Source organism: Antrostomus carolinensis, unplaced genomic scaffold, assembly GCF_000700745.2.
Source record: "Antrostomus carolinensis isolate BGI_N321 unplaced genomic scaffold, ASM70074v2 scaffold12068, whole genome shotgun sequence".
NCBI lineage: Eukaryota > Metazoa > Chordata > Aves > Caprimulgiformes > Caprimulgidae > Antrostomus > Antrostomus carolinensis.
Genome location: NW_010330948.1, coordinates 153,019 through 166,350, shown reverse-complemented (window position 1 = coordinate 166,350; position 13,332 = coordinate 153,019). Strand labels below are relative to the sequence as shown.

Below are 13,332 nucleotides of genomic sequence, written 5' to 3'. Positions count from 1 at the left end.
CCGTGGTCCCAACTAGGAAAGACTGAAAATAGAATAGGAAGTGAAAGCAACAATAGCAATTTTGATCCCAATAAGTCAAATTGAATGAAGGAAACCTGCCCTACTCTCAAAATGCTGGCTACAGAAAGTAAAAATCGGACTAAAGAACTAAGGAGCTTTCCAGCTCAACTCAAATACTATGTCCCTTTTTAGATTCCTAGCACAAATAATTTGTAAATGTCTTTTTTCTCTTAAATGTCCAGATTTAAAACAGTAGGCTGAGATCAGGAAATTAATATATGAGCAAAGAAAGTATATTTTCTATTTTCCCAGTTCTAAGTTAATCTGAAGTCACTTTAAAATAATGTCAAGGATCAGCCTTTGTATTTCTTCCTGTCAGAGATTTTTCACATTATAAGTAATTTTGTTGTAATTAATATTTGCCTCAAATTCAATCAAAATATTTGTTCTTTAGTACTTTTTCCTTCACGATATTCTCCATCATATCCTCTATGTGTATCTTTTACTTTTGTCTTTAATCACCAAGTCATAACTATATAGGTATTGAAAGGGAATGGAACTTTCATCCACCATGTGTTGGGAGAATCTAAAGAATGTCCTGAGGATCCATAAAATTGTTAGCCAATTAACAAAGTGTAACGAAATTGGCAAAATGAGATTTGGAAGACTAGCCTTGATTTTCTAATGATCCTGCTAAAAAGACTATATAAATAATTTTGTTTTGGAAAATTAGGAGGTGTCTACAAGGAGAGGGATTCCTTGAAGCGATCATTGTGCAGTTTGTCAGTGTTTGGAGTCAAATATTCAAAGAAAATTGTGTTATCATTACAAAAGTATAGTCGTTTCATATTTTAAAAGTCTTGTCGCTGCCAGCCTTGTACGTGCTGCATTTGGTCTTTTCTGTAATAATTCAAGTGAAGAACCTGAGTGTAGAACATTGGTAAATAGCTGAAAGAAAGGCCATCCATAGCCCCTCAGTGATGATTGATTGGAATCAGAGCACCTCCTTTACTGAAGGATACTGCCTGCCTTGGAATATCAGTATTGCCTTTAGTTTATACTTGAGTCCAGTTTTAGCCCATCCTTTCTCAAATTCTGTGATCTGTTCAAAAACGCATTTCAAAAAGTTATCATTATTTTTTAACTTCTTGTTGATGTAGGCAGTACAGGGTCGATCTGTCACTCAGCAAGACCGGGATTTACGTGTTGACTTGGGATTTCGGGGAATGCCAATGACAGAAGAGCAGCGACGACAGTTTAGTCCAGGCCCACGCACAACTATGTTTCGTATTCCAGAGTTTAAATGGTCTCCCATGCACCAGCGGCTCCTGACAGACTTGCTTTTTGCACTAGAAACAGATGTACATGTTTGGAGAAGGTAGGTGGTTGTTTCTTCTTTAATTCATGTTTTGTGTTTCCACCAACAAGGAAAAATTAAATGTGTTGTAGAGGAGATGTTGCTGGGATAGAGCAAAGGGAAACAGTGTTAGCTGAAGTGCCCTTCTGTGTCTTGTATCTTCTCTTTTCACCCTTTCACAGCCTGTAACAATTCTATATCACAAGTAACAATTTGTTTTCTTGAAAGATTGTATAGCTTATTCATACCTAACTAAACTGAGCTGCTTTTTCAGATTACGTTTAGTGTTAGGCTCTGCTGCTTTTGTTTCACACATGAGGAAGACTTGTGTGTCTGCTAATGGCCATTTTTTTTTTTTTTAACTGATCAATTAAAAAGAGAGCTTCTCTACCTGAAAACCTTATAAATAAAACCTCTTTCCTATAATGTTTTCTAAGGAATCACTCTAGTTGACAGTTTTTAATTTTTTTTTTCTCATGACAATTCCTGGTTGTAGTTAATCTGGGTAGTTATATTTTATGACATCATTGTGATTTCCTAGATTTTGTACACTTTAAAAGAAATACTCAATAACTAATTGTTATCAGAGCCCATAGGTATAACAGACACTATTTAATCTAATTTCCAGGACAGCATAGTTCAGTTTCAGAAAACTTGAGCATAGTTATATCCAACCACCAATTTATATTGCATTTAGTTTCCTGTTTGGTGAACTGTTCTGTGACGGTAACTAGGAAATAGACAATTTTGATTTTTTTTTTTTTTTTCTCAAATATATGGGAGGGGTTTGTACTTTGTGTGTTTGTAATACTTGGAAATGAAAGTTGAGTTTGTGTGTTTTCAGCTGAAGCCTTTAATTTTTGTTTGTTGGCTGGTAATAATGTTGTTTTGGGAAATAACATTTTTATAGACTGAGTATTGCTCAATATTTTCACACAGTGTTTAATATTTTTAGGGAATGATTGTTTCAAGGGACAGTTTCTCACCAGTTAGGAACTGCTGAGATTTCAGATAATTTTATTAGCATCTGTGGCTCGCAAAGCTGTTGCTAATGCTAAATTTATTATTAGTTAATAAATTTAATATTAGATCAAGGTATCACCATATTATCAAGCTTCTCCTTTAAAACACTAGCAGATGTTATCATTAGGTGTTATCAAGGGTTCTTCAAATGGCATTGATGCAATATGGTGAATTCTTAATATTGAATAATACCTTTCATGCTGAAGAAACAACCCCACTGCTTTTAGCAGGACTGCCTGTGAAGTGAAGTACTGGTTGATGGGTACAAAAGGTTATGAGCCATTGTTCTCAACTGGGTATCTGAAACTAATCCTGGTGTGAAAATAGAGAACAATCAATTTGCTTATTAGACTAGACCTGTTCATATTTTTAGACAATTTAGACATGGAAAGCTTTGTAGACAAGATTTTGCCTTTATGTGAAAGAAATATTCATGGTCTGATTGCAAAGAATAAATTTATCTAAACCTTTTTTTTTTAACTGTTTGTTTTTAATCCATCCTTTCTTCTATTCTTGCAGTCACTCCACAAAGTCTGTGATGGACTTTGTCAATAGCAACGAAAATATTATTTTTGTACACAACACAATACACCTCATTTCCCAGATGGTAGACAATATTATTATTGCTTGTGGAGGAATTTTACCATTGCTGTCAGCAGCCACATCCCCAACTGTAAGTACAATATTTCCACCTAGTGGTGATATTAGAAATAGTTTTTTACTAATACAAACCACTATTTGCAGCTGACTTTTTTTCTTTAGAGACTCTGGTCCCCTCTCTGCTAATTTCTTCAAAAAAAATTAAACACATAATCAAAACTGTTAAGCTTTGATATGCAAAGTATTTATAATATTTTGCATTTGAAATGCTAATTTTGTTAGAGAAGTAGTACTAAGTAAGAATAATATTTCCTAGTTATTTAATATATCATTTGAAAGAGAAGACCATTAGGATCATGGTTACAGATCATTATTACTGTAACAAAATTACATGCTTTATGATGGCTAGTCATTGATATTCATAGATCTGTTTTGCATGGCTACCATTTGTTTGAATGCCAAATGATACCAGAAGTCATCCTCTCACTACTCTGTTTATGTCTTCCTTCACTAGGTCCTGACCTTAGTTTCCTTTTTTTTTTTTTTTTTTTTATCTTGTATTGAAATAGGTTCATATTTTTATCCACTCTGATGTTCTTAGTAAGTTGTAATATTTCTTTTGTGATCACAGCTCAGGCAGGCAGAGTAGCCTAATAGAATGCTTAATGAAAAAGGGAAAAATATTTTGTAAATATTACATTATTGTCAATAGCAATCACAGTATTGGATGCTTTGTCTGTGCACATAATATCTGTAACTGTTTCTTTCCTACTAAATGTTTTACCTTGAACATCCTGTAATCATCTGCGGTTAGTAAGGGTCTTTGAAAGGGGAGAAAATGAGGCCAAGAAGGGACAAAGAGACTCCTCTGAAGTAATGTGGCTATTAGGCACTGGAGGCCACAAACATAGTTTGGCAGTAAAAACAATTCGTTGTTCTAGCCATTCAGCAATTGAGATTACTTTACTTTACCTCTACTATTAGTTCAGCTAGCAAAAAAAAACCTGCTTTGCACAATTTTATTTGAAAGGTATGAATGTATGGACTAACAATTGGCTAAACATTAATATGGCTTTCATCCAGACAATTAATAATTAAATGCTGTGTCTTTACTAATTTCACTGTGTTAACTGAGAAAGTATTTGCTCTAAGCAAAAGTGCAGACTCATGGGAGAAACTTTAGTTGTCCGTAGTCACAAGAATAGCATCAGAGTTGCTGAATAAAAGATTTTGCAAGTTCTTCATTGTAAATATTGACAAGGATGAGAGAAGGCACCAAGCCATCTTGAGATGCAGGCTGTACTATTGGTCTTTAAGTAAAAGGACATTGGAAGATATTTTTAAAACAAACCTTTTAGACAAAATTTGAAAATTAAGATGTTTTCTTTGCCTTTTTTTATATAAGAATATAAAACAAGCACAGCATTAATTGAGCTGCAATTCCATTGCATAGTCTTGGTGTTTTTTAGCTCTTCTCCTGATTTATGACACTACAGAGCCATTCTATAGAATAATTTTGCAGTTCACCATTTCCCTCTGTTCTGGATAATATATATAGGTGTGTGTGTGTAGATAAATAGGTGATACAGCTTTATAAATTACACATCCATTTGTTAAAATATTGTGTGTTGATACTGCCTTGCTACAATAGCAGTGATTTTCATGCATTAATATAAAAGACTACATTTTCAAATTTGTATATTATGCATGCATTTCTTGACTACATGAGGACTGTGTGTTTTACTTAAATGCTCAATTTTGCCATCTGTTTAGGATAATAAAATAAAAATAAATTGTGAAATAAACTAATTCACTAAAAGATCAGTAGCTGGCTTCCAACAGAATTAATCCCACTCTGTGAAATTAAAAAAAAAAAAAAAAAAAAGTTTTTACTTTTGTTCCAGAGGTACAGGGATGGTGAGGGCAAGTAATTGATAAAATCACAAATTAACTTCACCTGAAAATAACCGTTTTATAGATGATGATTTCATAATCACTTCTGCATAGCACAGAGCTTCTTCCTTCCCATTCAACTCTATTGCTGTTCCGTCATTGCCTGTCCATAAACATTAGCAGGAAGGCAGATTTATTCATCATTGTGACAGGTACAAGGAGCCTAGCACATCCATTTCCTCCCTAGAGAAGGTGCTCTCCCTCAATATTGTTCTGAATCACAGTTATGAAGGGACCAGATGCCCTGTTAGGCATCAGGCCACTTCTGAATATCCATCATATGATGAATGAAAAGAAGTTTTTTTCCTGCTGATTCTGACTTCTAATACTTTTACGTCCTTGAAAATGGATGAACTGCTGGTTAAGAATATATTTCTTCTCATTTTTGAAAGAGCACAAAGTAGTCCAGTGCTTACAATCATTTACAAAAGACTCTATCTCACTCTTCTCCTTCCTAGAGCTACTAATTGGAAGAGAGAAGAGAACTGAGACTGGAGGATTTATATAATGCCTCCACTGCATAGACCCACTTATGGCAGACCTTCTAGTGACACTTTTTGCCAGCGCAACTCTCAAGGGAGGAAAGAGCCAGTACTCTTTTTCCCCTCACCAAATCAAAGAATCACAGAATAGCAGAAAGGTTGAGGCTGGAAGTGACCTATGGAGGTCATCTGGTCCAGCCTCCCTGCTCAAGCAGGGCCACCTAGAGCCAGTTGCCCAGGACCATGTTCAGATGGCTTTTGAGTATCTCTCAGGATAGAGACTCCACCACCTCCATGGGCAACCTGTGCCAACTCTCAGTCACCCTCACAGCGAAAAAATGTTCCTTGATTCCAGATGGAACCTGCTGTGTTTTAGTTAATTATATTAATGAATGTTTTTGGTTTTTTCCACAAGACATGCTATCCAAATTTTGTGTTGCATCTCATGAATCCCTTCCAACCTCAACCATTCTGTGACTGTGTGTGACTGATTCTGTAATTTAAAACATGAACAGTGTTAGAAGTCCAGTCAAGCCATAGTACTCTGATGAAAGCAATCTGTTCACATGTTACATAAGCTGCCTTACTGGGTCAGCCCAAGGGCCTGGTTGGTTTTGCATTCTGCTTCCAACAGTGACTGTTTGCAGCTTACATCAAAATACAGAAGTCTGAGCAAGCATACTGATTGCTCTAATGATACTTCATTTCAGCATTTAGGATTTTAACAGCTAGAGAGGGTGTCTGGGCTGTCATGTTTAATAACTACTGAGGAATTTATTGTTCTAGACTTTATCTAATCTTTTTTGAAGCTACTTATGCCTTTAGCCTCCATAAATATCCTGTGGCATTGAGTCTGACAAAGTAATTGTATAACCTTTGAAGCACTTCTTGTCTTTGTTTTTTTTTAAGCCTGCTTAAATGCATAAAGTCACTATGTGCCCTACTGTTTATGCTGTGAAAGGAATGGTTAATCACATATTTATTCGTCTCCATATCGTTTATGACTCTGTAGGCTTGAGTTATATCTCCTAGTGTGCCTGCTTGAATCTATAGAGTCTTCATCTTGTTCTGTGGAGCTTTTCTGGGGTGTCAAAACCCTCACATTTTGTAGATCCTGTAGAATACATACATTCAGTTTACCAAGAATTTTGAGCTCATCTTACTTCATTTCTTCCTTTTTCACTTTCATGAATGATGATTCTCAAATATTCCCACTGTAGGCCTTTTGGGCCCATATTGAAATTTTAAAGTTGTAGTTCTTACTTATTTCCTCTTGGTGTGTTATATTTGTGGCGTGGGACACTTATTCACATCTACTTCTAAATATTAGTATACTTTTTGGTCTGGAATAATGAAATAGGAGACCAGAAAGGCTATAGAACAGACAGTAGAGGTCATTCCACCCTTATACTTCAGGATGATAAAACAAGATGGAATTCAGGAAGAGATTAGAGTAAATTTAGGTATCCACCTGAAGTACTTACATATGAACTAGATTTCTAGCCAATGGAGATCTACTCAGTAGAAGAATATTATTCAGTTGTCTCTGATACAGACATTTAGTGGCTGATCAGACAGATCCCTGTAGGGTCTATCAACTGCAATGATGGTTAGCTTGGAACTGAATCCAGCCTCTTTTTATGAGGTAGCTTACTTGTTTCCTAATGGAAGAGATGACAGACAGAAGCACAAAGTTCCTTTATTGATCTCACAGTCCTACCTATCCACAGTTCCTTGACTGTGTGTCAGTCTGAGTTCAAGCAAGGCCTCATCCTAGGCTGCTGATTCTTAAACAATCTTTCACAGTTTCTTTAAAAAGATGAATGTCTGGCAAATGTCCCGTTTCCCAAAGACTTTTTCCTTTACGTAGTTAGGATTTGTAGTGAAATGGAAATTCTTCTGGACTGGATGGAAAATTACTCCATGATTCTTTGTCTGCTGTAGAATGGGTAATCTTAATTATGGAATTTTCTCACTACTGAATTCCTGTAATAGAAATCTGCCTTTTGCCTTGCTTTTTTTAATCCGAACTAGGATGTTCTGAATAGTGCTGGGAGTAGGAGCCTTTAAATATGAATAGAAAGAAGAAAAAAATAAAAAAAAAAATCATTATCTGTGAAAGCAAACCACTCACAAATCTGTGAGTGACTCAGGAGTGGAGTGAAGGTTGTATGTTTGTATGGAATACAGGGGAAGTTTTACTGTAATTCACAGTAGTCTATTCCCACATGTTTTAGTATTTCCCTTGATTTTGATTCTGTACCACCTCTCAGCATCTATACAAGGACTTGCTTCAAATGCTGGTGTTTTTAAAGGGTTGTCAACTGTATATGTGAAAGTCGAAACAAATATTAACAAAAAAAAAATATAACAATTTTTGTTGTTTTACAGTATAAACTGGAGTGTGTTCCACTGTTGATATCTTTTTTATTAAACTGGGGGACTAGATAACTTCCAATATTATAAGGATCATACTCATAAAACATAAATACTGTTTTCCTTTTTTTTTTTTTTTTCTGTGAGAGACGTCTTTGAGGCTTTTTCTTTTCATTACAGCTATTAGGAAAACATTTTTAGGATGGTGTACAAGTGTGAAAAAAGCATGTTTGAGGATCTTTAAGGAAAAAGGTTTGCAGAAGACACTTTCTGTTAATAGCAACTGATTGCCAGATAAAACACTTCATGTACAAGCAAGGAACTTCAAATAATCATTGCTTACTACAAGGGTAGTGGCTGTGGCAAGGAGTTGAGGACATTGTGTAAGACAAAATAAATTTGAGGATTTGAAATATATGTGACCATAGAGAGGAAATTTCCAGACACCTTGCAACCTTGCAACCAGTTTGTTTTTCCACTTAGTCTATGAAGTCTATAATTCTAATTCTTGCTTGCATAATTTAAAACAGCACCTCTGAAATTGTAATGTGAGGGCTGCTGGTGTTATATGAATGGCTGTCTACAAAACTCTGCTACACATTTAAAGACAGCCTTATTAGGTGAGTGGATAAAAAGCCAATATGAGATTTATTTTTTTTTTATGTTCTTTGCATAGTGTTAGCACTATCCTGTTTATGACTCATGAGATGCTGTGTGATCTACCTCAGTTCTGAGAATCAGCAGTGGCACACTGATGTAAAAAATTGTCATCCAGTAATAGAGAGGAAATAGCTCTAGGTTAATTCTTAAGGTGCATCCAGCTGCAAAAGAGGAAGACATGTTTAAAAACTGGTTGAACAATGTATTTTCTGTTCCAAAAGGAAATAAAGCAGTTTGGTTTAACTTGTTTCTATTTCTGTTAGATTAGACTTTTCCACTATTTAAATGACAAAAATACTGACATGCTCTTGAAAATTCAGTTTATTTCTCTTTTTAAAATATAACAAGTGAAAACTGAAGGATTAGTTTCTAGCCCATTGTGATAAGAGAGAAAGTACTCCTACCTAAAATTAAAACTAAAAATTTTACATAGCTTTTTAATTGTGAACACTGAAATGTGAAGACTAACTCAGTCCCAGGGGCTTAGTGAATCTTTTTTTTTTTTTCTGTGGTTCAAAAGCATTTAAATATCCAGTATCATACTGGTTTAGATTGAAGAATTCACACTGAAATGTAACATATATAATGAGCTGTGTTGCTTCAAATGAAGGAGTATTATGCATGAAGAACCAGTTTGCTTTTTGTGATTTACATTTTTTTTCTCAAAGCATTTTGAACATATTTTCCTTCTCATACAAAGATTAACTACTTTATTACATTTCAGTTAAATGGCTTGATGTAAAATGCTCTTTTTATTTCTATATAATCAGTGAAAACACTGCTTGGGTTTACTTTGCTTCATAAAATTGCTTTATGTACTATAGAAAAGATATACATTGGTTTGGAAGAAACAGTGTTTACATGAATTCCATAATAATACAAGATTTATAGTTTTCCTTTCTTTGTGCATATCTATCTTTTAGAAGTCTTTATTTTCAAATGTTCATGCTGAGCTGAAATGTTTTGCTGTTCTAATTATAAAATAATCAAATGTATAATTCCAAGATACTAATTTGTTTCAATTTTATATTGTATTTTTAGTTAACTTAAATAATTTTCTTTTTCTTTTATTGTTGTGATCTGTTGTCTGTTTTGTCTGTTGCATGTCCAGGGTTCTAAGGTTAGTATTGCTGCTGTAAGTTTCAGTTTTTGCATTTTCAAAAATACCTTATTTTTGTTCATTTAATATTTTGACTTTTTATTATTATTTTCTGATATCATATCGTAGGATGTGAATAGGAATATGTTAGGTATAATCATTAACTTTTCCTGACATATTTCCCTTGAGTAACTTAATGCATTGAGTATGATGCTTAATGTTAGCTACCAGACTAAAAGTAGGCAGCTCTGTGTGCTAATTTAAGTTATAAGTGTGGTTATCTTCAGACCTTGAACATGTTCATTGTATGGAAGACTTGTTGCTGATCGTAAAGTACACTGAGTAGTCATGAAATGATGATCAGTTCACTTTTGAGTTTTTGAGCTATACCTATCTAAAATATTACTAATATCTGAAGGCAGCTTGATCAACAATTGAGCTTATTTTAAACATTATTAGAATATCAGTGTGCTGTATTTAACATGTAGAACTCATGGTAAGTTTTGCTGTAAAAAAAAAAAAAAAAATCAATCCTTTCTTTCATCTAGCCGAATGTTAGGGAGATTTGTAAAAAAAAAAAAAAACAAAAAACAAACAACAAAACAAACAAAAACAAAACAACAAAGCTATAGATATTCTGAGAAGGTTAAGACTACAAATGATACAGTACATTGGAAGCTAGAGAAAAATCAACAGCAGGCAGTCACCTGACTGCTAGCAAACCTGATGTTATTTCAAACATGAGTTCAAAGTTGAAGTTTCTGTAACCATCTACAAGTTTTTCTAGCAGACTGTTATGGCTATAACTATAACTATAAACAGATTTTTGCAAATGTATTTTCTTCGGATGGGTGCTTTCAAAAATGAAGTTCCAGTCTACTATAAAAATCCAGCAATTTATTTTTCCAGAAAGTAGGAACACAGCACACAGTAAGCAGTGGAGACCTGGCTAAAGGAGATAGGTTGGAAATAGTTCTTCTGAGAGTTGTCATTTTACCATTTTTCTGATATGATTATGCATATCAGGCAGATGTCAGCTCTTCCCAAATTGCTGATGTAACCGACATGTTACATCCTTAAAGAGAAATTAAGTGAAATAGTATCTATCATTGTGGTGACACATGCCACATTATATCCTTCATCTTTCAAAACAGTTTTTTCCTTAATACTTTTTGGCACAGTGTGCAGTTCTATAATTTTTGATGTAAAATATTCTAAAAAATTACTCATGAGTGAGGATACTAATTTTTTAGAAATATGGAGATAAAGGATTTTTTTTATTTTTCTGTATTTATTTTTCTTTGGAAGGAAATGGCCTTAACAGCACAAAATATGTTTTGTATTTTTTAATAGATACTTCTAAGCAAATGAATAAAAATAAATAAACACAGTGAAAGTAATACCTTTCAAAGGGATCAAACTCTGTGTCCAGAAAAGGCCTACAATCTGAAATCTTGCTCACAATAAGAATCATCCATCTATAAACAATTTTAAAAATAGTATTTAGGCATATAAATGTGGACACAATCAAGTATTAAATCCTGTTTTCAGTTTTGCCTAGCTCCAGAGGTAAATGTGTTTAAACAGATTTTTTTGTTGTTGTTTTTCTAATAAACTTACTGTTTACTCACTTATCTGCACTGTTAGACACCTGAATGCATTTGAAAACATGACTCTGGACTTCTAAGTATCTTTTTAGAGAAAAACATGACCTCCTTTTTGATTTCAGAAATATTGAGCTCAGTCAGAATTTTTCTGTGAATTTCCATTAAGGAGAGTCCAACTCTACCTTAGGAAAGAAATGGCTGTTCTCTGGGAATTGTGAGCTGCATGCCATATAACTTGTCACAGTTTTACTTCCCCCCTGTTGCTGTTGTGAGGGAGTAAACGTACTTTCTCTGGTCTCCAGGAGAATTGGACTCTCCCAGGTTCCTATATGGTATAAGCATTCACAGGGAGAATAAATTCATGGAAACAGGGAAAAACTGTTTTTTCTCACTCCACTCCTCACATATACTTATTTACCTAAAGGAAAATAAAAGCTCTACAGACTATAATTACTTTCTTCTGTTACCTGTCAGGTTGCTTAGCCCTATGGAAGAATGTAAGAGTACGTTGCATCTTATATACTGTGCATTGTTTTACTATCTGGTCACACTTTGTCTTTATGTAACTGCTAATAACTTTCTTATTTATATTTGACTATTTCTTGTCTATTACAGCATGTAAATGTAAATAATTTTTTCACATTTCCTGCTGTCTTGCTTTGAATTTCACTCACAGTTTATGTTAAAGGTAATAGTAGGAGATTTTTAAATAACTTTTCAATGTATTTGTCATTAAGCATAACAATTTGGATTTGTATGTGTATGTGCTGACTTTCTATTTCAATTGTGTTCAAACTGTTTAATTCAATTATCTCCTTTTAAAGACTGAATTGGAAAATATTGAAGTGACACAAGGAATGTCAGCAGAGACAGCAGTAACATTTCTCAGCCGTCTGATGGCAATGGTTGATGTGCTAGTATTTGCCAGCTCTTTAAATTTTAGTGAGATTGAAGCTGAAAAAAACATGTCTTCTGGAGGTCTAATGCGACAGTGCCTAAGGCTTGGTAAGTCGGCAGACAGTATGTATTAAATAATTACATACAGATCAATGAGCGACAGATGGATCAAATAGTGACACATGTAGGAAAGGACTTATGCTGACTATGATGTGATAAAATAAAAATCCCATTTATTATTGATTTGATGCAGTTTTAAGGTTGATTCAATTTAGGCACAAGAGTAAGTTAAAATGACATATCTGAAATTGTTCTGTCTTATGTATTTCAATTTGTATATGTTTTGGGGGAGTAAAACTATTAAATATAAGAAAGTAAATGGAGACTTTTTTTTTTCTTAAAACTGTTTTGCTACCTGCCTGTTGCACATTTCCTTATCCAAATCTTCATAGATTTAGAAGACTACTTATAAACTATGCAAGATTAAAAGCATGGGATGCATGTGCAGATTCTGTAGATCTTAATATATGTTGCAAAAGTCTGGCACGCCTCTTCACTATTTGTTATTTGCTATACACTGTTACAATTAATTTAGGAAATTTAAAAATTTATTATTAATTCCAACTATTCTATGCAAACTATATCACTTCATCCTTGTGAACATTAAATTTTGACTGTCATCTGGCATGATTCTGTTTTGCTAATGTTATGTCCCACATCCTTTTTCATTTCTCAAATGATGAATAATTTTTGTACTCAGATTTTGTCCTGTTATTATTCATACCATTTATTAGGTCATCGATAATTATACTGCTCCTGGTATAAAGCTTGTGGTTTATTCTCAGTGATCAATTTTCATCAAATTCTAAATTACTGTCTAGTATTTTTTTTTTTCTATTCTAGCTGTATATAAACACTTTCAAATTCGAAGTGTTGAAAACAAATCAATAACATATGAAAACTCCAGTTAAAGGACTAGTAATATTCAAATTTTAGTATAGCAGTTATATAAAACATCTAGTTGTTCAACTAAAGAATGAAATAAGTCACCATAATGTTTTCTTAGTACCAACAAGAGAGTCTCATGTGAGAACTATGTTGCACTTGCTATTTGGACATGGTTATTGACATATCAAACTAGACTGATAATTGATGTGCTGAACACAATAACAAGATAATATAGTATTCTAATTTGTATGATTTTCATAACTTCTTTTTAGTTTGTTGTGTGGCTGTGAGAAACTGCTTAGAATGTCGGCAAAGACAGAGAGAGAGAGT

The 13,332-nt window shown here is 33.8% G+C and overlaps 1 protein-coding gene across 1 annotated transcript in view; it reads left to right on the top strand.

The window, feature by feature from the left end:
• LOC104528917 (neurobeachin-like) overlaps nt 1-13,332 on the top strand; it is a gene marked incomplete at both ends in the record, with an annotated part of 163,664 nt that overhangs the window by 5,184 nt on the left and 145,148 nt on the right. Inside the window, 5 exon segments of the mRNA XM_029086247.1 lie at nt 1,161-1,378; nt 2,900-3,053; nt 9,563-9,586; nt 11,982-12,162; nt 13,275-13,331. Coding sequence (XP_028942080.1) covers nt 1,161-1,378; nt 2,900-3,053; nt 9,563-9,586; nt 11,982-12,162; nt 13,275-13,331 — 634 coding nt within the window.